Source organism: Colias croceus, chromosome 5 (assembly GCF_905220415.1).
Source record: "Colias croceus chromosome 5, ilColCroc2.1".
Lineage (NCBI taxonomy): Eukaryota > Metazoa > Arthropoda > Insecta > Lepidoptera > Pieridae > Colias > Colias croceus.
In genome coordinates, this window is record NC_059541.1 from 8,783,236 (window position 1) to 8,806,828 (window position 23,593).

General features: G+C 35.5%; 2 protein-coding genes across 4 annotated transcripts in view; one reads left to right on the plus strand and one right to left on the minus strand.

Annotated features, from left to right (window-relative positions):
• The window catches only part of LOC123691638 (protein sprouty), a 52,677-nt gene extending 33,732 nt beyond the window's left edge, over nt 1–18,945 (plus strand). Inside the window, exons 1-2 of one of the 3 annotated variants that reach the window (XM_045636135.1) lie at nt 12,464–12,672; nt 17,819–18,945. In XM_045636135.1, the coding sequence (XP_045492091.1) occupies nt 17,876–18,532 (657 nt within the window). In that variant the 5' untranslated portion in view covers nt 12,464–12,672; nt 17,819–17,875 and the 3' untranslated portion in view covers nt 18,533–18,945. The other 2 variants (XM_045636136.1, XM_045636137.1) reach the window with 2 other exon arrangements.
• On the minus strand, nt 1,047–3,091 carry LOC123691639. The gene is made up of 2 exons (XM_045636138.1): nt 2,397–3,091; nt 1,047–1,972 (listed from the first exon to the last, which is right to left on the minus strand). The coding sequence occupies exons 1-2, from the start codon at nt 2,848–2,850 to the stop codon at nt 1,917–1,919; spliced, it is 510 nt and encodes a 169-aa protein (XP_045492094.1). The 5' UTR covers nt 2,851–3,091; the 3' UTR covers nt 1,047–1,916.
• Nucleotides 18,946–23,593: the final 4,648 nt, after the last annotated feature.

Consider the following 23,593-nt stretch of genomic DNA (forward strand, 5'->3'; position numbering starts at 1 on the left):
CCACGAGAAATACCTAGGTTTGCGAATCGGCAGCTCACTGAAATGGAATTATCACATCGACCACCTAAAAAATAAATTATCAGCACTTCTTAGATCTCTGCGTAATGTTACTTCTTCCATTCCTCATAAATTACGCCACACCATCTACAACACGTTAGTAAAGCCGCACCTAATGTATTTAATAGAAGTATGGGGGAGTGCTTACAAAAATAAATTAGCGCCACTCCAAATTTTACAAAATAAATTCATTAAAACTATCTTTAACTATCCTTTTTTAACTTCTACAAATAAAATCTACGACGACACTAAAATAATGATTTTAAAACAATTATACTTTTATAATACGTGTATGTTCATTCGAAAAGCGCTACATAAAAACATAAATACAAATATCATAATCTCAACATCAAATCGCCACTATCCTAATAGACGAGCTAGCTATCTTGCCCTCCCGAAGATCCGAACAAATTATGGAAGGCGAACGGCAACATACGTTTCTATAACGGGAATAAATGTCTTTAAACCTTCAAATGGCCAAGGCCGCAAGCGACCAATGGCTGAGCTCGGTGGGCTCTGATTGGCTCATTTGAATCGGATCAACAAGAGCTAAAACGCAAAAAAGGTGGATTTGTATAAAAAGCACGTAATTATTATTATTACTGATGGTGACACTTGTGGCTCCGTTCGGATCCACATACGGACGGTGGTGTGGCAATGGATCCACAAATACCAACCGGATCAACAAGTGAAAACGGATCAAATAATTACTAACTATATGGCACGTTTGATCAACATAGTGCCCATGGAGATATCTATATATATATATATATATATGTGGGGATGGTGTAAATGAAAAGCCAAATTCGCCCAATCGATTTATTTCCCAGACACCGGTTACATATCAAAAATACATTTTCACAAATCTCCATTACCTCGTACCAAAAAACACAAAGTCAAGTCATAGACAACCAAAAATCTACAGTCTACAGATAACATGTCCACAGATTAAATAATAGAAAAACACAGACTAAAAATAAAACTAGTAATCATGAAATACATCTTAATATTTTATCCTATTCCCACACGGTCATCCTGCAGAATCATCTGTCCCAGATGAGTCAACAGTCGTAGATGATCAATATGGTAAGTAGACAATGGTAAATCACCTTTATCTATTACATGTAGAAATCCTTCCTTCTTTCCTCTTTTATTTGAATTAAGTATACATTCCACGCAATTATCAATGTTTGTTTTAATCTTTTCTTTTAAATTCTCCATATAATAATTTCTATTTATTAATTCCTCAGTCTTAACACAACCAAAATGTCCGTTTTCATGATGTTTTCTTATAATTTCATTTTGCATTTTCTTAGGTACAACCATTAATTTATTTCCATCCTTAATCTTCCATAACATTCCATTCTTCTTTTTTGCAAGCACTATTGGACTAGCATAATCAGACTTACTTGTTTTTATTATTCCTTCATCAAGCCATTCTTTAATCTGTTTGTCAACAATGTTAAGCTCCAAAGGTGACAATCGTCGTGGATTCTGATAAACTGGTACATCATCGGTTAATAATATTTTAAGTTTTACATTTGATTCTTTAGTACATCTTTTGGGGTTATATTCTTTTATAATATTCTGTATTTTATTCTTATATTCTTTATTTTCAATATTTGTGATATCTTCATTTTCATTCTCTAGCATTGTAAGGTGTAATATTCTGGTTGCAGTGATAGTTCCAGATTTAAAATTGATTTCTACTTCTTTCAGTACAGGATTTCCTAATATAATGTTGACAGGGATAGCGCCATCATCAACAACATAAAATAAAGTTTCAAAATAACAATCATCAATTTCAATTTTTGCTGTGAAAGATCCTTTTGTATAAATTTCCTTTTCAGCTATTCCAGTTAAAGTTTCTGTTGTTCCTGAACTATAAGATAACAATTTTTCACCTTGAATCTTCCTAAAATAAGACATAATTATTAAATTAGCATCGCTTCCGGTATCAATCAGGGCTTCTACATCAATATTATTTATTTTCAGCTTCTTGAAAGGTCTCACATCAATATTATTTTTAGTTGACATAATTTCCAAACTCTTTTTTATACTTTTAGAACATTCAGTTGATTTATGGCCAAACAAGTTGCATTTAAAACATTTAATGCCTTTAGTACAATTAGGCGACTCATGATCTAAATCTCCACAATTGAAACATCTCTTTACTCGTAGTGTTTTTTGAATTTTCATGCCAATGGACTTTGATACTGAATTACTTTGAATCTTATTAGGTGAATATGATTTTTTCTTAATTTCTGAATAAATGTCTAATTTCTTTCTGAATTCTTTAATGTTACAAGCGCCATATAAAATATTTTTGTTGGACTCACTGTCTTTAATACCGTCGATGACATATTCCATCAGGGCTTCATCTTCAACATTCCCAAGTACTGCAAGTTCCTTCATATGTAAAAAATATTGCTGATGAGTCTCATTCATCTTCATCCGGCGAGTTGAAAGTCTCTTGTGAACAGTTGCACTGTTCAACTTCTTACCAAATTCCTCACGGAGCTCAGACTTAAGTGTATCCCACGTGGTGGTCCCACTTAGTGAACGTAAAAATAGCTTGGCGGTTCCCGCGAGAAGCCGCTTCGAAAATATGAGTTTTTCTATTTCGCCCCATTGCATTAAAGAGGAAATATCTTCAAAATCTTTTACGAATGTTTCGATGCCATAGGCATCATCACCCGAAAATGGCGTCATTGATTTCTCTAAGTCATTGAAGGAAATACGCGGCGATGGTTCACCACAATCATCATCATCTTTTACTCGTTTCGGCGGCATGTTGAATAATGTAAATAAAAAGTTTTATAGTCTTCAAGTCGTAATCGTATAATCATAAGCTTCTTTAAATCTTAGTCTTCGTTCGTAATTCGTAAATTCTTAATCAGGTTAAATCACCGGCATCATAGTCTTCGTCTGTTTTTTCTTTATTCCACCATCCCGTATCCCGGACGAGCCCCCAAATTATGTGGGGATGGTGTAAAATGAAAAGCCAAATTCGCCCAATCGATTTATTTCCCAGACACCGGTTACATATCAAAAATACATTTTCACAAATCTCCATTACCTCGTACCAAAAAACACAAAGTCAAGTCATAGACAACCAAAAATCTACAGTCTACAGATAACATGTCCACAGATTAAATAATAGAAAAACACAGACTAAAAATAAAACTAGTAATCATGAAATACATCTTAATATTTTATCCTATTCCCACATATATAAATACCAACTTGGGCACTAAGTTGATCCAGCCAGACTGCCGTGCATTCCTGACTCCACCTTTTCCCCCATATTACTCGACTCCGGTTGCATAGATCTTGCCCGGAGTGGCAACGGCGCAAATATTTGAGCGATGTTGCCAAACGTATTCATAGAGAAATTGATATACTCAACATTTTTATTGCTAAGATCTTGAACTGAATCGACTCCGTAACGGCCGAAATTCAGAAACCCATAAACACTTGTTGGCTCCGTTTTATATACCAAATCCAAAGTCGTATGTTGATCAGATCCATATATATTATCAAAATTAAAGCTTTATTTGATCCGACATAACGAAACTGTATATTAAGTAACGTAGATTAATTTTTCGTAAACACTACAGTATTTGTTGGCTCCGTACACAAACATATTATAGTTAGGTATAATGTTCCATACATTGCTAAATCCGCCTAGACTAGACGAACTCGACTCCGTAACGGTTCAAATTTTGAAATGCTCAAACACTTCTTGACTCCGTTTTATATACCAAATCATAAGTCGTATGTTGATCTGTTCCATTTATATGCACTTGCATGACATTGACATGGGGATATGAAATTAGGGCTAGCAAAAAATCTCCTGAGTTTTATGGAAGTTGAAGAAGTCGACCGTAATTCAATTGAAACTTATTGAAAACGTTGTGAAACTAAGAATACGGAACCCTAAAAAGATAGATATTTGGACGAACCTTTCGTCATACAGTGACGGTGATAATTCTCAAGTAGTATGCAACCTACAAATAACAACCTACCACTTGAATCAGGGCAACTCTTTCGCGAACGCTTCACGTGATCCGTCAATATTTACTATCGGATTACGATATTTATTGACGTGTAGGGTAGTGTATTGACGGATCAAAATATATCGCTGGATTTCTGGAAATCCTTGTGATCTGATCCCAGGACCTAGATCGCTATATTTATCTTGCCGTCAGTATTGATGGTGTAGGGTGTGCTGTGATCTCTCCCAAGATACATCAGTAAATATCAAGATAATTATCATAATATTTGTTGACGTGTAGCGTTCGCCTTTGCCCTGGTTCTGACATCAATCTGATAAAATAATTAAAATGTTAGATTTAGGTCAAACAAATGACGACTCATATTCCTGCACAAATTATCCATTGCAGAGTAAATATGAGTGTACGCAGATCGCCAACATGCAGTGGGTACTGCCCGTGGATCGCATCCCGATCTATCGAAGCTAAGTTCGTTTTCTACGAGTTCTACGCCAACTGATACTCAAATTACTTACAGAAAACGAAAACAACCGCTAGAACAAGATTGCAGATTTAGTGATGATATGAAGGATATTCGGTCGGAGTTGAGTCTTATTAGTACATTACTTGAAAAATATGTATGCTCAAATGAACAAATAGTAAACAAAATTCATGAAAACATTTCTGAGGTAAAACCACAAATTACCGAAATTAAATCGTCGAACGAACAATCTTTGAATTTAATTCGCCAAAATACGAATCAAATCAATGAAATTAAGTCATCAGCATGTATGATAATTACTGAACAAAACATATTGAAGAGTGCTATTTCTCAATTAGAATCCCAGATAAACCAGGGTGAGAGTAAAATAAAATCACTGGAAATAAATCTTCAAACAATAAATCAGTCAGCCAACCCATCGGGTTTTACGTCTAAAAATCAACTTCATATAAATTAAAACTTAATCAAGGAACTACGGGACAGAAAGAGCCGCGAAAAAAATGTAATTTTTACTGGTTTCCCAGAAAGACATCTTATAATTCAGAGGAGAGGAAATCTAAAGACAACTACGAAATTTTAAAAATTACCTCACTAATAAGTTCAGACCTACCGAAGCCAGTAAAAATATATAATTATAAATAATTATAAATAACCTTAATTCAAACTGTAGTACAGGTCTTGATGGTATTACTACAAAAGCAATTAAATGCATCAAAGAAAAATTAAATCATACTTTAAGCGACTGTTTTAACCAAGCCATAAGTCATAGACGTTTTCCGGACTCGTTAAAAATAGCGAAGGTAACTCCTATCTATAAGAGTGAGTATTCGGTTTTGCCAGTATTGTCAAAAATATTGGAGAAGATTTTACACACGAGATTAGAAAAATATTTAGACTCATTTTATTTTATTTCAGTGCGTCAATACGGATTAAAGCCAAAAAGTAACACTCTGTCAGCGACTACGGACCTAACTATTAAAATAAAACAGAACATTGACGCAAATAATATAGTTTTGGGAGTGTTTATTGACCTACAAAAGGCCTTCGATACCGTTTCCAACGAACTTTTAATAAAGAAATTAACATCCATTAACATTAATGGTAAAGCACTAGATATGCTGAAATCATATTTAAAAAATCGATAAATATTTCACAAATAGTTAAAATAGATAACCACGATAGCATTCCCTTACCAATTACATGTAGCATACCACAAGGTTCGATTCTAGGCCCATTGCTTTTTTTAATTTATATTAATAATTTACAAGATTTAAAGCTAAATGGTCACCTAACACTTTATGCGGATGACACTTGTCTGTTTTATTTTGTTCCCTCTATACATGACACGATAGCGCAAACACAAAATGAATTAAATAAATGGTTTCAATGCAATCTCCTAAAAATAAATATATCTAAATTCAAAGCTCATAACAAAATTATTCCACCATACACTCCATTTAAAATTAACGGTGTCGTATTAGAACATAAAACCCACGAGAAATAACATAATAGAATATTGCGAATCGGCAGCTCTCTGAAATGGAATTATCACATCGACCACCTAAAAAATAAATTATCAGCACTTCTTAGATCTTTGCGTAATATTACTTCTTGCATACCTCATAAATTACGCCACACCATCTACAACACGTTAGTAAAGCCGCACCTAATGTATTTAATAGAAGTCTGGGGGAGTGCTTACAAAAATAAATTAGCGCCACTCCAAATTTTACAAAATAAAATCATTAAAACTATCTTTAACTATCCTTTTTTTAACTTCTACAAATAAAATCTACGACGACACTAAAATAATGAATTTAAAACAATTATACTTTTATAATACGTGTATGTTCATCCGCAAAGCGCTACATAAAAACATAAATACAAATATTATAAGGTGGATCGGGGCAACATCGAACGAGATTTTGATGAGATGAGGTATATTTTTTTAAGCATCTATATAGATCCGAAGCACATAATGTAGCAGAAAATTATAAAACTTTCAATAGAACCAACAGATTGTACTTTACTTTGCACCAGGCTGAAAATCATTATTCTTATATATTAATATAAATATTAATAAAAATGTACACACAAACGAAAATAATGAAAACGGGTAAAGATCGTAATGTAGGGGGGAAGACCGGCAATTGGTGGTATTTTTTAAAATTTTCGTTTTATCTCCTCGGATTCTCTGACAAATTGTGTAAAGCATGTAAAAGTATACGAGTTTCTTTATCAAAGTATTTTAAAGTAAAAAAAGTATTAAATATTGTAAAATAATGAATTTTATAATCCGGTCTTTCCCCACATCTACCAAATTCAGACAGAGGTTCTCAACCGTTTTAATATCATAATAGGTAGTTGTGCAAGTACATTACTATCCATTGTCCCTTGCCGATGATCTACGTCTAAATATTGACATAGTAGTTATCATAACTAGGAAATGAATGGAAACAAAATTTGGATACAATTTATATTTTTAATAATCAAACAATATTTTACACTTACAGAAAGATACCCTTTTTTACTAGCAGCATATGCTTATTCAAAACCGTATTCATTTTTTACGTCCGGTATCCACTGATTCCAAACATATTATTTACCTTTAAAAACAATGAGTGGCGTTAACTTTGCTCCATTAGCGTTAACTGCAGCCAACACTGTTATATTTTCTTTTCCTGTGCCAAATGTGGTGCGTGAGGAAGCTTTTCCAATTTTTCCAACTACCTTAGTCTTTGATGGATCTAGGTTCCATACTTGGCTAGGTCTGTTTACTAAATCAAGGTCCAGCAATACCTTTTCTAGTAAATTAAAATATTCTTCAATGATAAAAGAATCAGTCATTTGGCGTCTGACATGTTATATAGGCTGTGGTTTTTTTATAGAAAGGTCATGGCGTTTGCGAAAATTATACAGCCAGTCCGATCCCGGCCTCCCATTCTTAAACGGTGTAGCGATTCCATTCAGTTTGATAAATTCTTCGACGAGGTTTATTATTTCGATCCTGGAGAGACCAAAACCCCATTTTTCCAGTATTATTAGAGCATTGGCTAATCTGAATTCTATTTCGATAGGAATGGCGGTTGGTCTACCCAGGGTTTGGCTTTTTATTATAGTTTTACCTTTAATTCTTTGGCATAATATTATGATATACTAGCTGCTCCGCGCGGTTTCACCCCCGTGGCTCCACTCCTGTTGCCCGTAGCGTGATGAAATATATTATCCTAAATTAGTGTTGCCTATAACCTTCCTCGATAAATGGGCTATCTAACACCGAAAGAATTTTTCAAATCGGACCAGTAGTTCCCGAGATTAGCGCGTTCAAACAAACAAACAAACAAACAAACAAACAAACAAACTCTTCAGCTTTATAATATTAGTATAGATTATGTAGTTAGATATAAGTTACAGATTATGTAATATTGACATGATTTTAAAAGAGCAACTATGGAGTTTCTTGCCGGTTCTTCTCCATAGATACTGCTTTCCGAATCGGTGGTAAATGTTAAAAATACTTATGTAATGACGATTCGAAAGTGCTACTAAAAGTAGTCTAATTGAATAAATAAATGTTTGAGTTTGAGTTTAATCCTGTCATTGAGTGTCGATACTGGTATTCTGTAATGTTTTGCAGCAGCATATTGGCTTCTTCCCCTTTTGCTATGCTTTCTAAGGCAGCATTTAAATCTTCCTGAGTGTAATTGGTGGCACGAAGCGATTTTCTATAATATTTACGTCCTAAAATATCCACAGCCTTTTAATTACATAAACAGAAATAATCTCAATGATATTAATGTTTTATCATTTTAATTTGTTATGTCAAACTTAAAACGATATAATATGACCCAAGTTGAGAACCCCTGCTTTTTTATATGAGCGTTTGAAACGGGGCAAGTTCGAATGAATAGTATTCCGAACTTACCTCATATCAAAACGATTGGTAAAGATCGAAAATACAAAAATGTCCGAAATGGCACTATTTATGAACTATCTACTGCTTTGTTATCACTAATAACGTAATAATAAACAATTACAAGTATAAAACATATAAATATCTCACCTGAGAGGAAAGTTACAGATGATGGGTAAAGATCGAAAATCTTCAAAATTTCGTCGAAAATGACAGTTGGCAAAAAATGCATTTCACACACAACCACACGGTTAGAACGCTCGAGGCAGTGTGAGATGGGGGACGGCATGAGTTGTCCTTCACCGCTAGGTTGTCATAAGTAAAACTATTTGCCGAAATCTCAGGTAAATGAGAATTTTCGTACTTTACCCTTTTACGATGTTACCCCGACGCACCTTAATCTCAACATCAAATCGCCACTATCCTAATAGACGAGCTAGCTATCTTGCCCTCCCGAAGATCCGAACAAATTATGGAAGGCGAACGGCAACATACGTTTCTATAACGGGAATAAATGTCTTTAAAAACATTCAAATGGCTAAGGCCGCAAGCGACCAATGGCTGAGCTCGGTGGGCTCTGATTGGCTCATTTGAATCGGATCAACAAGAGCTTAAACGCAAAAAAGGTGGATTTGTATAAAAAGCACGTAATTATTATTATTACTGATGGTTACACTTGTGGCTCCGTTCGGATCCACATACGGACGGTGGTGTGGCAATGGATCCACAAATACCAACCGGATCAACAAGTGAAAACGGATCAAATAATTACTAACTATATGGCACGTTTGATCAACATAGTGCCCATGGAGATATCTATATATACCTACTATGTATATGTATACGTTCGTATGCGTATAAACGGATGGAAAGCGTTCGCAGGCTTCCGCCAGCCAACGCGCCGCCTCCAGAATATCAAGCAAAGCCTGATTTCTATCCGATAGGCCACAATTACCACGGATATCGTAATTTTAAAACGTTTTCACTTAATAAGATTTATCGCTAAACCTGCACTCATTATTTGCAATTATAAATGTGGCATGTTTATTTTTAATTTTCGATTTAGTTGAGAAATTCAATATTTATGAGCAAATATATCTTAATTGGCTTATATTAACTGCAATAGCAGGTAATAAGTGAAATAGAATTTGATGTTTTTCTAAAACTAGAGACAGAGAGGTCACTAGAATGTCACAAAATTGTCTCTTTCGTGACCTCTGTTAACCCCGGCAATTTATAAAAATAACACATAAATAAACCGCAAGAAATACCACAATCAAATTATATCAAAATAACTAGGTACAATAAAGCTATGTTTACGCCATAATAACGCGAATTGTATTTTTGCGCCAATATAAATTCTAACAAGTCATTAGTGATTTTCGTTGAACGCGCTTCGAATAAAGCGTATTGTGTGGCTCCTGTTGACTTTCCGTGAATCGAGCCCATGTGAGGTTTACTAACGGTGTCATTTTCTTTTTAACCGACTTCAAACAAAAGGTATTTATTTGAAACGTTTGCTATTATTGGATTTGCAAGAGATTGGGATATTTGATGATCTATTGTAACTTTTAATTTAATATATTGATAGCTATAATTTTATAGAAATATACGCACTATACTTAGGAGAGATTAGTATTACAAGTAATAAGTTTAATCAAAATCTAAATAATACATATTATCTTTTAGTCTGAACTTTTTTTTAAAGTTATAAATTAACAATTGTAACTAGGATCAAATTCTTCAAATCCTTAAAAAAACAAGAAAAACTTATCTAATAATACGTTTGGTAGTTTAAAACATAAATATAGAAATACGCGTTCGAATCCCTCACTTTGCGTCTGCTTTTGCAGCAAAAACACTATTTTGCAGATTACAGATATCTTTCAGAATCATAATTCATTCAGCTGCCATCGAAAGAACTTGCTACACAGCTCATTAGACTCCAATATATTGTCTAGGTCCAATTTTTTATAATTATTCGACGATTTTATAACTGGTTTCAACGGTGGTAATAAAAATAAGATTGTTATCAACTCTGTATTCTATACATACCTATTGAAGAATTTTATCAACCTATATAGTTTTTGTATTTATCTGCCATCTCAACTACCTATAGGTACTATGTATTTTTATAGGAATATGGTTTAGGTCATTTTTTCTTTGTTTATCTTCGGAGGCCACGGTCTAGACCTAGTATTACTACCTATTGTTAATGTGGTACATATCCATTTAATAAATCATGTCAACTAAGATCGGATCATTTATATAGCCATATGCAATACAACATATTTCATATTTAGTTCCACTTTTTGTTTTACATTTCTTTTTATTCCAACGGAAATAAGGCAGTTAAAAACTAAGGACCCAACATTTTTTCGTTCAGAAATCTTTAAACACATGCCGATCCGGTTCCGGTTGAAAAATTACTTTGCTCTACACATCTGCGATGATTAACAACGATTCTTATTTAAATTCACTCTAAATTAACTATGTTATATGTGTGTTAGAATATGAGGATGGAATACATTGGAAAATATAATAACGGTACCTAAAATCATAGCTTTTATTGTTGCTAATTCAAAAACTAAGAATAAATATCGTAGGTGTATTTGTATAATAGAAATAAAAAACGAACATTGTACATATAACAATTTAATCGAACTCTAAAAGATACAAGCAATCGAATGTTAGGAATGCAAAGACGTTAAAATTAAAACTCGTCGTAACCTAACACCTGATTTTTTATCTATCTACACACGTACATATTTAAATACATAAAGTTTCCTTGTATTCGTCACAAAAACGCTCTGAACATTGATGTGGTTTCATTCAAGAATATTCATAAATGACGAGAAATTTTAATTTTAAAATCATGCGACTTGGACACACCTAAACAATGGAAGCAGGTAGAAGTTTTTGTTGGGCTCAAACATCTTGCAAGGCTCTATTCATTCATTATATAATTATTCTTGTTTTGTTAATATTTTTTACGATCCCATTAATAATGGATGATATTATTGTGGTGAAGTTCATTATGCTATTGTTTTTTGTTCATATATTTTATCTCTGTAATATTTTTATTAAAAGTCAATCTTGATGATTATTATTTATTATCAATGTGAGGAGGGGAAATACAAGAGAAGATTGAACACCCATAATATTATTTCTTTGAGAATGTTTTGTATGTGTGCTAATTTACAAGAAAATACGAGTTTGAGATTATTGATTGAGATCACAATTTATCTGTTTTTTCTTAGAGTAGGTAGATATTTATTATTTATTGGCATTTTTCAGATGTACTTAATTCTTGAGCAAAGACGCAAACATTATGTAGTGAGGAGATAAGTTTTATCGACTCAATGAATGTAAAATGTTATACCTATGTAGACAGGAGTACAATATGCAACGGTAGGTGTAGACAGAAGAAGCTATTTAGTTGGCGCTCCCGTGAGGCGTTGCGTTATCGCTTGTCCTTGACACAGAGAGGTTGCACAACAGTTTGTCGCGGCAACCTTGCAAAAATGACGATTGGTAGACCTATCGATAACGGCCTGCATTCTTTGAGCCACACTATGTGCAAGATTAGTTGTAAGATCTGTGTCACAAGTCAATTGGATCGTAATGAGGTCCGCTCCAGGCGATAGGCTCTCGTTATCGTAACGAGTAATAATCATTAAAGGAAAGTGGGCGGGGTGGTGCAGCTCTCGTTGGCCGGAAACCTAATTCCCGGATGCGGTTGCGGGGGGGGGGGGGGGGGGGGGATTTCGCCGGAAGCTCGATAAACGAGCGCATCCGCTACCGTCGCCCGCGCCGCAAAATTTGGCACCGCGAACGCTCGCAGCCCGTTTCCGGCTCCCCCCCTTCGGCACTCACCCCGCTCGCCTGCGAAAATAGCGGCCGACTGCTTCGTGTACGCGGTTCATTCAGTATGGCCGCCTTCCATTCATAAAAAGGCGAGGCGCGCGCGGAGGGGCGCGGCGGGGGGCGCGCCTCCGCCGGCCCGCTCCCGCACCCGACGCCAGTGCGGAATGTGCCTGCGAACGGAACGCTCGTTTCGTCGGAGCGTAGCGCTAACGCTCCCGGTTTCCCATTAAAATGTGTATAAGAATAAGTGCAGTGAATCCGCACGAGTTCGGAACCGTAAAGAAAATCGCCGTCGTCGAGATCAGGAGTAGAAATCAACGAAGAACTTCACCGAGGAAGTGAGTAGCGGCCATATTGCAGTGATAACCGCGCGGCGGGCGGACGAGAATCGAGGCCGGTGCGTGGGCCGCCCCCCGCCCGCGCCAGGTGCCGCTCCGACCGCGCCGCTCTCGTGAGCCTTCCCGTGGATTTGCGCGCCTGAAATTCGGTGGTTCTGTCGTATTTTTGTGAATCAGTGAGGTTTCCGGCGCGAATACGTTGCGGCACAAGCGAGCGGTGGAGCTCAGTGTTGTGTGTGGGGCCAATCGGCCCAAGTGCCCTTGTGTAGCGATGTGTGTAGGAGACATATGACGTGGAACGTCTTCGTAAGTACCCAGACGATGCTGGCTCGCCCACTAGCCCGGAATCCGTGCAGGATGCGTCCACTCGCGGCAGATGCAACTAGCTCGTTTTAATGAGTAGCGGTTTACGGAGCTTAGGTATCGGTTAGATAGATGCTTATAGATGGCTAGGAACCACGTTAGGACTTAGGATGTATATAGAGCGTCGACCCATACACGTGCGCGTCGCTCATACATCGCCCATTGCTACATCAACAAGCTACAAATCGCGCCAGCACGAACCCCATGGCATGCTCCAAAGTAAACACGTAGTGCGATAAACACATGTATAGCAGCATATAATTCGTATACGCATACGTGGAACTCTACGAAATATCACCAACTTGACATTTCACACATAAAGCTGATATTTCTTACCAATAAAAGATTACAACTTATGAAAGTGGCTTGTGACATATGATCTTAGTATACTGAATTATTATAGCAACAGCGTTACCAATTTCTACAACGTTTGATAAGGCTGATAAAAAATAATAACTTGTAAACAATACATGTATAACATACCTATTATCTTTTAACGAACTTTATAAAACTTAATATAAATTTAAAAGAAAACAGAATAGTTTTTTGGCGAGCACAAAAAAAAAGATACCTATAAAGTTGGTATAATGTGCCTTCCTTATTAATTAAATATAAACTGTTTAAGCCCTTTATTAGACTAAAGTTACAATTTTTAATTCATTATAAGTATATATAATACTAATTAATAGATATCTAGTAGGTATGAAAAATATCCTTAAATGGTTTCTGTTTCGATATTTTCAATCATTTTTGAAGATTTTCTCAAGAGAATCTCTTTTGGTTTAGTGTAGCATAGCTTTTGATTAAGCAGACAAACAAGAAAAAGATTAGGTATACAATATTCATTCATAACTCATTCCTAGTTTATTTCATGTTTCATTCATTCGACTGTATTCACTATTCACATTGTATTAATGAAGTTAATACATTCATTAATACTATAAACCTAGGTAGGTTCTGAAGTACCAATACAGAACGGAATTCATGACAACTCTGAATTGGTATATTGATATTATCAGAATTCCATTAAATTGATAAAACAAAGTTAGACTCAGTCACTAAAATATAATATAATTAAGAAAACTGCTAAAAGCACAATAGATATAGGGAACAAACTATAACCTCCGAAATCATTTGTTGCAAAGAGAGCAGTAGTAGGTATACACTATACACTACTAAAATTCTTCCCCTGCAATAAGTGTAGAAAAGAAAGCTTAAAAATCCTTCTGTTCATGAAATATCTTACCTTCAAATCAAATGTACAAATTCAATCTTAAAACCATTACTATAATATAAGTAACTATACTTGTAAAACTTACACTATTAAACATCTATATTCTTCAGTCATATAGCATAATATAAACTACACAATACACTAGGTATTAACTTTCACACCATTAGCTTCCAAAGCACGTCAATTTGAAACCATAACAATATATAATATAGTTTAGCTAACAGTACAAATATGAAATCCCATTTCTAAGTTCGATAGCATCACAATATTAGGTTATAACTAACATGTCTTATCTCCAAGTACTTGTAGGGAACCGGTTATTGTGTAATCAAATTTACACTTCTGCCCGCAGCAGGCTAGAAACAATAATAGCTACTATTATTGTGACATGGAAGCATCCAGTCGAAAAGCATTTGGATAATGCCCTTACACTTTTAATGCATTAGAAGCACGAAACGACGATAGAGCTAAAAAGTCATAATATCGTTGAGAAATAGTTGTATGTCGCAAGCGAATGTGTGATAAATCTTGCTTATCGCGTTTAAAATCTTATTTCTGTTTCCTATTTTACGTTTGAACAATCGCGAAAATGCAAATATAATTGAATATCACAGTGACACTTCGATTCCGTATTGATTTATTACGATCTCTATTCTCTCTATTATTATAATAATGCTGTATGTGATCACGGTATCAACCATTTCTAGGAATTTCTTTGCAGTACATACAGATGCATATTAAATGCATTTTGATAGCACTAGGTATAAAGTGCAATTAACGCGAATCCAATATGAATTATTCTCTTTCAAATACGGAATGATTTTCTTCTGCTATAAGTTGTTTCACTGGGTCTGAGACACGTGTATCCAATGTCCGCACAGTCTGACAACCGCAACGGTCTATTGCATATTCAAAAATTATTTATGCAGAAATATTCACATAAAAACGAGTTTTGAAGTTGGCAAATAATCATATACCATTCATAGTAATATCAATATTGGCAGTTCTTGATCATTACATAAAATAAAGTTGATAACAACCTCATGACGTATTTTAATGAGCGATTAAAATTGCTATAATGTTGTATATTTATTTTTTTTTTGTTTTAAAATTTACCTCATTATTTTATATTTAAATAAAAAAAATATTTTCCTGAAATTTAAAACGTCCATGACTACAGATAGACACGAAACATTAATTTATGTACGTCACAAATCACAATATTCAAATAAAACAGAATATAAATTAAATGTACAAAAAAATATAAGTATGGTCTTCTGAAATATTAAACTAAATTATAATTTAATAACTTGCCGGTGAACATAACGATATTAATAAAGGAAATATTATGTTGTTATTAAGAAAAATCACTGTAACTTAAAACTTTAACTGATTGATCTACTTGATTCATAAAAAAAAATTCACTGCAAACTGAAAACTTTCCGTGTATTTAAGTATAGTATCGTTTGTTAAAAATAACTAAGTTTAATAACCATTGCATAATAATTCATCCAAGAATGACAAAATTCGATAAAAAAGCACTTGACAGACGTTAGTCGCGTTATTCTATAAATAAACGTTTTATAATGTTTAATTACCTACTGCGTGCATATCACCAATACATAATACCTACCATGTCATTGACTGGCGCCCAGAACACTCACGGCCAAGGATATCTTTATTGATAAACTTACTATAAAACCTTGCGACCAGCCTTTAACAAAAAGTCATATAAACGAGTTATGTACGTTCTCTTTTATTCAAAATTTGTTCCAAATTCAACATAAGCGAGCATTCAACGACTGAATATAGATAGATACATATCAGCCAATATTCCGTATTTGAGTCAGACACATGGCAGACATATGACGGAAACATTTCTATTTTTACTAAGTGTAGAACTTGTGTAGAATTGTTCATGCATAATACATAGCGACTGGCAATAAATGCATTACATATGAACTGTCAAAAACGTAATATGCATGCGCGTATTGTACACCGGATGTTTGGAAATCAACATATCGCTTATGATTTAAATTTTAGAGTTCACGGTAAATGTTTTAATAGATCGGTGTTTGAATGAAAAACATACATAAATGTATTGTATGGAAATGGAACTTTTGGCAAAATAAATGTAAAATTTTGTAGAGTTTTACTATACGTGACCAAGAATAATGTTTCAAATAACTACATGACTGTGCGATCACAGCATCACAGCATGTTAATCAATTCGATGTTATTAATTTTAAAGTCACAAAATTAATATATACCGGATTATAATCCAAGTTTACATGAACATTAGTAGTCTTCGACTGACATCAAATTAATTTATTTATTTAGTAACGCGTGTTCAAATTTATCTTCATTTGCCATGTAATTCTTATGAGACAAGAAAAATGTTTTGCCATATACAGTATAAGATTTCTTCATAATATTAACTAACAGCGCAGATAAATTTTGGTGAATTTGAAGGAAAACTAGCATCCCTAAATGTTAGTCGAAAAGTAGTCAAATAAACAACATTTTATATGAAACTTTTATTAAGCCTCCAGAATCGTAACAATTACTTTTAATAAACATTACACGTAGGTGTAAGAAAAAACTAATAAAATAAGTAAATTATACAATACTACTGGTTGTTTTGTCATTAAAACTTAATTAATATTACTAAAACAAATAACATATTTTAAATTTAATTATATATTTATAAATTTATAATAACAAGATTTTTTAAGAAACTTTATGTCGTCTCAAAGGACTTCCTTAATCATAGAGGAATTGAATGAGTAATCGAATAGAGACATGAATCACGTTACACACAGGACATAATTCTGTTATGCCTCAAGCGGTTTCCGGACTTGGAAATAGATTGGTCACGATTTTCTTTCACTACGCTGTACATACGCGATACGTTGCATCGATACAAAATTAATTCACTACGAATGTCACTCGTTGAAATTGCTGTTCCTTTCATAAAATATTCACTAGCCTCTAAAATAGCGTGAGCTGCAAAACTAGATTGTTTTAAATTCACAAATCTCCAAAATTTTAAGATTCAAATGTTCATAAACGCAGATAATACAATCAGTTGCGTATGATAACATAATCAGCGGTAGTGCGGTGTTTACACGAAATTCGGAATGCTTGAGCAAATGTACTTAATATGATTCATAATATGTAAATACTAGAATATTTTCGGAGAGCATTAACGTAATCTGTAATTTTCATTTCTGTATAGGTAGCAAACGTCCGTCTGGGTACTAAATACATAAAATAAAACTTATGATACCTCTCCTGTAATAATATAACGTTACTTATTTAGCGTAAAAATTTGGCACACAAACATACTGGCTTCCACGCCTTCTTGCCTTATAAAGAATAAAATGGATTTGAACTTACGACTTCTCGATTGGAATCTCACTAGTTTCATTACAGAGTGTTCGCATGAAATATTCAAATAGGTATACGAACACTACTCCCCTGTAAAGTTTCAATGGGTACCTACGTAATGAGAGATGTTATTAACGTGCGTTTTTTCTTCTTCTCCAGGTGGGGACGATGAGGGAACAGGAAGGCGACGGCCCAGAGAGCCGTTAGCCGGACTCGATGGACGAGTATGGCGGGCCGGCGGCGCCGCCCCGGCCGCCCAAGCCGGCGGCGCGCGTGCACCGCGCGGGCGCGAGCGGCGCGCGCCAGCCCGCCGTGTCGCTGCTGCGGCCGCGGCCCGAGGCCGAGCGCGAGCGCAACGCCTACGTGGAGGCGCCGCGCCGCGCGGCTCCGTCGCACGCGCACGCGCACGCGCACGCGCACGCCGCCGCGCAGCCGCTCAAGCCGGTGACGGCGCAGCCGGCCTCCGCCGCCGCCGACAAGCGGCGCGCCGCCGCGCTCGCGGCCGACTCCATAGTGTGCGAGAACTGCGGGCGCTGCCGCTGCGAGCAGTGCGCGCGGCCGCGGCCGCTGCCGTCGCGCTGGCTGTGCGGCTCGTGCCTGTGCAGCGCCGAGGCGTGCGTCGACTACGCGTCGTGCATGTGCTGCGCCAAGGCGCTGTTCTACCACTGCGGCAGCGGCGAGGAGGAGGCGGGCGAGCCGTGCGCGTGCGGGGGGCGGCTGGCGTGCGTGGCGGCGCTGGCGGTGCCGCTGCCGTGCCTGTGGCTGTACTGGCCGCTGCGCGCGTGCGCGGCGGCGGGCGCGGCGGCGTACGGCCGCTGCCGCCGCGCCGGCTGCCGCTGCCCCGAGCGGCCGCCGCTGTCCAGTATTATCTAGTCCCGCCGCGAGCGCCCCGCCGGCGTCGCGTTGTACAAATATTTATTCGCGAGCGCAAGGCCCGGGCCGCGCGGGGCCGGACTCAGTGAGTGTGTGTGCGCGCGGGGCCCAGGACGAAGCCCCCGCCGAGTGATCGTAGACGAGTACTTGTAAATATAGTCGTATAGTGTGAATGTACGTGAACGTGTCGCCCGAACGCCGAGTCTCAAATTTTCTTGAGACCGAAACGTGTCATAAGAAAACGCTAACATTAGTATTTTGGATTCCACACAAATCCAGAGAAGATTAAGAAATGAGATATAAAACATACTTATTAAGATGTAGATAATTTACCATTTATTTATTAACTGAATTTGTATTTATTTGTAAATAAAACGACAACATTATATTATAAATACGAATGTTTACTACAATGCTTGTTTTTTTCTACAAATCCACCTTCCTGCTATGATAAAAGCTTGAGTGTCGAGGCTGAGCGATCACAAGATTGTACATCCTCATGGGGATCCTCAGCTTCACAACTCCGAGACATAAAACAAATAAGAATGGAACATATAATTTTGAATCGTATCTAAATTAATACTCTTACAACAGTTATCACGTTGTGTAATCTGAAACAAAAGTTCCTCATTAAGGTCTCCAAGCCATAGGGTAATCAATTTAATACTTGTTAGTTTTATTATACAAACGCTGCTACAATAATTTATGTATCAATAAATTAATCACGGTGACATTTCGAGCACTGAAAAACTGGTATAATTATACTATGGGCAATAAAACCAGATTTCATAATGTACAAAAATATACAATAATGTTCTTATTTATTGCTAATTTTAATGGGCGTCATGTTGATAGAGGGACGTGTTTCATACTCTCTTTGGCCATTAAAATCGTATAGAATGTTTGAATAGCTTTGTACGTATTTTTATTTAGTATCCATAAAAATGTGCTTGAATTTAACCTGTTATGAAAAAACTTATTGGGTGCATAGATTTCACTGATGCAGATGCTACTACGATTTAATAAGGTTAATATTTATTTACTAGCTTCGCCCCGCGGTTTCACCCGCGTGCCTCAGCCCCTGTTGGTCTTAGCGTTATGATATATAGCCTATGCCTTCCTCGATAAACGGGCTATCTATCACCGAAAGAATTTTTCAAAATGGACCAGTAGTTACTGAGATTAGCGCGTTCAAACAAACAAACTCATCGGCTTAATATTAGTATAGATTAAAAACCAAAGCATTTAATATTTTTAGGTTCAGTAAAAAAATAAACTGAATAGAGAAAGCTTAATATTCTGAATAAAACACATTTTGTATTATTTTTCACTAACAGAAAACTATCAATTTTATGAATCCACACACTCAAAAGCACAATACAAGAACAACTCACGGCTCTAGCGCACACAAATAGCTATGCGTATGAGTGGCCGGACAAAACGTGTCGGGCCCATTTCCTTACACGCGTTATCCGGGATGCCCATGTCTTGCTCTTCCTTCCTCTTGCATGGAATGTTTATTCAAACTGTTTTATTGATATGGATGATGCAATACCAACATGTTGACTTGTGAAGCTATTGCTGTCGTGACAATAATTTATTTTTTTAATAAGTTTACTTTTTTAATATTGTCTTTAAAATTTAAACACTAAGCTGAATCAGTAGAGTGAATGATTTATAGAATTTTTTCAATGATATTTCAAAATTAATTGTTCAATATTATTTGAATTTCACATAACTTATAGCATATTCTGTACTTAAATAAAACTACTATTACAAAACAAAAATAACTAAACAATGACATACACATAAATTCAATACAACATTTATACGCAATTATAATTCAGTAACAAAATAGCCCACGCTTCGTCCAATATAAAGCCGCTATTCATTTCAAAATGTCGTAATTGGCATCAAATTAACGCTACACACGGTCCCCTATTTACGAAATTCACTTGTTCCACACATACTTAGGTTATTTAAAATTAGGACAACAGATGTTGACAGCCTGCCGAGTGCCGACGCCGGCTTTGATGGCCGGATGCCCTGCCATGATAAAAGGATATTGGTTAATGCACCTACAAACACCAAATATGTAAAAGAGAGTACTTTGAGTAAAGCTTTAGGTCTTTTATAGTAATTATTGCTTGTGATTTGTGAACAGAAGAAATAAAATACATCTAATTTTACACTTGCTTTTACACTTTACAGTCAATTTACATCCAGACTAGTAAATCCAAATCATTTATTGCTAACGATACAAATCGTATGTATATTAAAAGGTTAAATTTCATTGTGAAGTATCAAGTATAGGCAATGAATGTGACTCGTAATATACATGTGTGATTATGTCTTATGTTATAGTTCATTTTACGACCGGCATTAAAATTACCATTGGTTGAGTATAAGCTTTTGTGGTCAGCTCATTAATTTTATTACATATTGTTAGGAAGAGCTTTTAATAGGAATTCAAAAATCTTTGCATCGTAAAATTTTAACTCTGATAAGTATGTACCTAAACGGTTTTTACTAATTCTGGGAAGTGTTTTCTAGAGCAAGCAGATTGGTAGAGGCATGATCATTTTTTATAAATTACATATTTTATTATACTTAAAAAATGCCTATGTACCTACCCAGTATTAGGTACCTTGTATTTGATACTAGCTTCCGCCCGCGACTCCGTCCACGCGGAAAAATTAAGATTTATTATTTTCTACGTATTTTTCCGGGATAAAAAGTATCCTATTTTATGCCCAGGATAATAAGGTATAATTATACCAAGTTTCATCGAAATCGAACCGTTACTTTTCACGTGATGCCTGAACATACAGACAGACAGACAAAAATTTTTTTAACTACATATTTGAGTTTGGTATCGATCCAGTAACACCCCTTGCTATTTATTTTTCAATATTTTCAATGTACAGAATTGACCCTTCTACAGATTTATTATATGTATAGATAAAGTATTGAATGCTGACTAGAAAATATATTAAGAAGGCAATATAAATTCTAGCAAAAATAAGTGAACCTGAATTAAATTAAACGTTTTCTTTACATCGCATCTTTCAGTGTAATAATCATACTTGAGTAGCTGTATGGGTTATGTGTAAGTATAAGCAGATTGATCTTTATAACATTAGGTAAACTTATAAAAAACACAAAACGAGCAAAACAGCGGCAACCTGTAACCTATTATAGAATTAGAGTTTATCGTCATCTGGCCCTACAATGTGTCGCTACATCGAGTTTGCTCTAGATATATTTAGGGCTTTGCCGAGCGACAGTAGCACGATATTTATTTACCATGCGTAAGCGCGAGAGAGAATTTAACGCTCTATATTTGCAACTAAGACTCCTGTTTTCTACATCAATGTCTCGGAATAGACGCGCCACTCGTTTCTGTTTACAAAAACACAGATACGTCCGATGTATTACAATAGATAGACCAGTTTGTAACGAGTGAATTCATGCTTTAGTCGAATGAATAATCTGTATAAAACATGTTGGAACTTTTGACCTGCGCTGCGTGGAAGATGGATCTAAGGTGTCACTGTGGGTTGGATAGAGCGCGTATGGCGCGCGTTGTGGCGCTTTTATTCATAAGCGAGCTATTTCACTGTCAAATCTTGCTATTTATCGATCGCATTCCTTGACCTGTGCCCCTGAGATGCATGATGCAGTGGCAGACTGATTGTTCGGTACAGTGAATAATGCTCTAGTCATTTCATACGATAGCAGCGAAATGTTAAAAATTGTATTACATTCCTGATTATTGTGAGTTTGGTGCGTAGGTTGTTGACCCCGTTTGATTGAAGAGAAAAGATGTTTGTATTGTTTAGATTTACTATAAAAGATTGTATTTATTACATGCAGGCATATTAATGCAATGAATAAATCTGACAAAAATTACACTAGTATGTTATCGTTGGTATTATAATATAATATGTATGTTTCTCTATCCAATTCATATACGATACAGCGATGTCCAAACCGTCTAATTGTAGGTCTGTAACTTGCATACGAAGTTCACTTGAACATGACACATCATATTATATTCGGTATATATATTATTTTGTTTACTATAAATATAGAGCAATAAAGTGAAAATGTTAAAATACAAGTTTGATTCCAGAATCCAGATTCCCTTATCGATACTCTCCTGACTCCTGTAGCAACTTAGATATAAGTACTTATATATAAAATATGTGAAGAAATAAGTTGACACATTTTATAAAATCATAAAATATTTTTGTATCATATACTTAGGTACCTATAAACTATAGGTAGGTAGGTACTGCACCGATTTTATGAAACTTAAATTTGGGATTCAACTACCTATTATTTTTTCCAATCAGTTACTTTTAAAGCTTAGAACTGATGAATCTTACCTACAACTTACAAGTAGATAATATAAAGGTGCCTGAAGTATGATGTGCAAAGTGCAAATATATATTTAATGCAAACATCAGAACAATTTAAATACTTTTTTTACTGTATATATCATTAATTACAGAACTCGATGCATAATATATTCCGACTTAGAAATAAATGCTAGAACATTACTGTGATACGTCGGCTCCTTTATATTTTACTTGCATCGCATTTTCTAGATCCAACACTGATTGTCGATAACTCTATTTTAGGAGCGAAAGTTGCTCATAATCTTTAGTTATAAATTTACAAGACAAATCCACGAACTCACCGTGTTATTTATTTTGTACCGGTTCTATCCGTGCTAATCTATGCAAATAACATTTTAATACAAATAAATCACAGACGTTTGCAGGTATGCTTGCTTAAATGCATAATTATTCAGCGCGGTTTCTGTTAATTGTTTTTCATTTAGCACATAATAATTTATCATTGACAGAAAAGATATCATATTTATAAAATTAATAACATTGTGTTTTGATTAAATATTGAACATCCATACTTGCTAAAATGTCAACTTGCATATCTAATCTATACATATAATAAATCTGTAGAAGGGTCAATTCTGTACATTGAAAATATTGAAAAAACAAATAGCAGGGGGTGTTACTGGATCGATACCAAGCC

Coding starts and splice junctions, on each gene's coding strand:
- LOC123691639 (XM_045636138.1), bottom strand. CDS start 2,850: ATGCCGCCGAAACGAGTAAAAGATGATGATGATTGTGGTGAACCATCG. Junction 1,973..2,396: donor CATCGACGGTATTAAAGACA/GTGAGTCCAACA, acceptor GTCTTATTTTAG/GAAGATTCAAGGTGAAAAAT.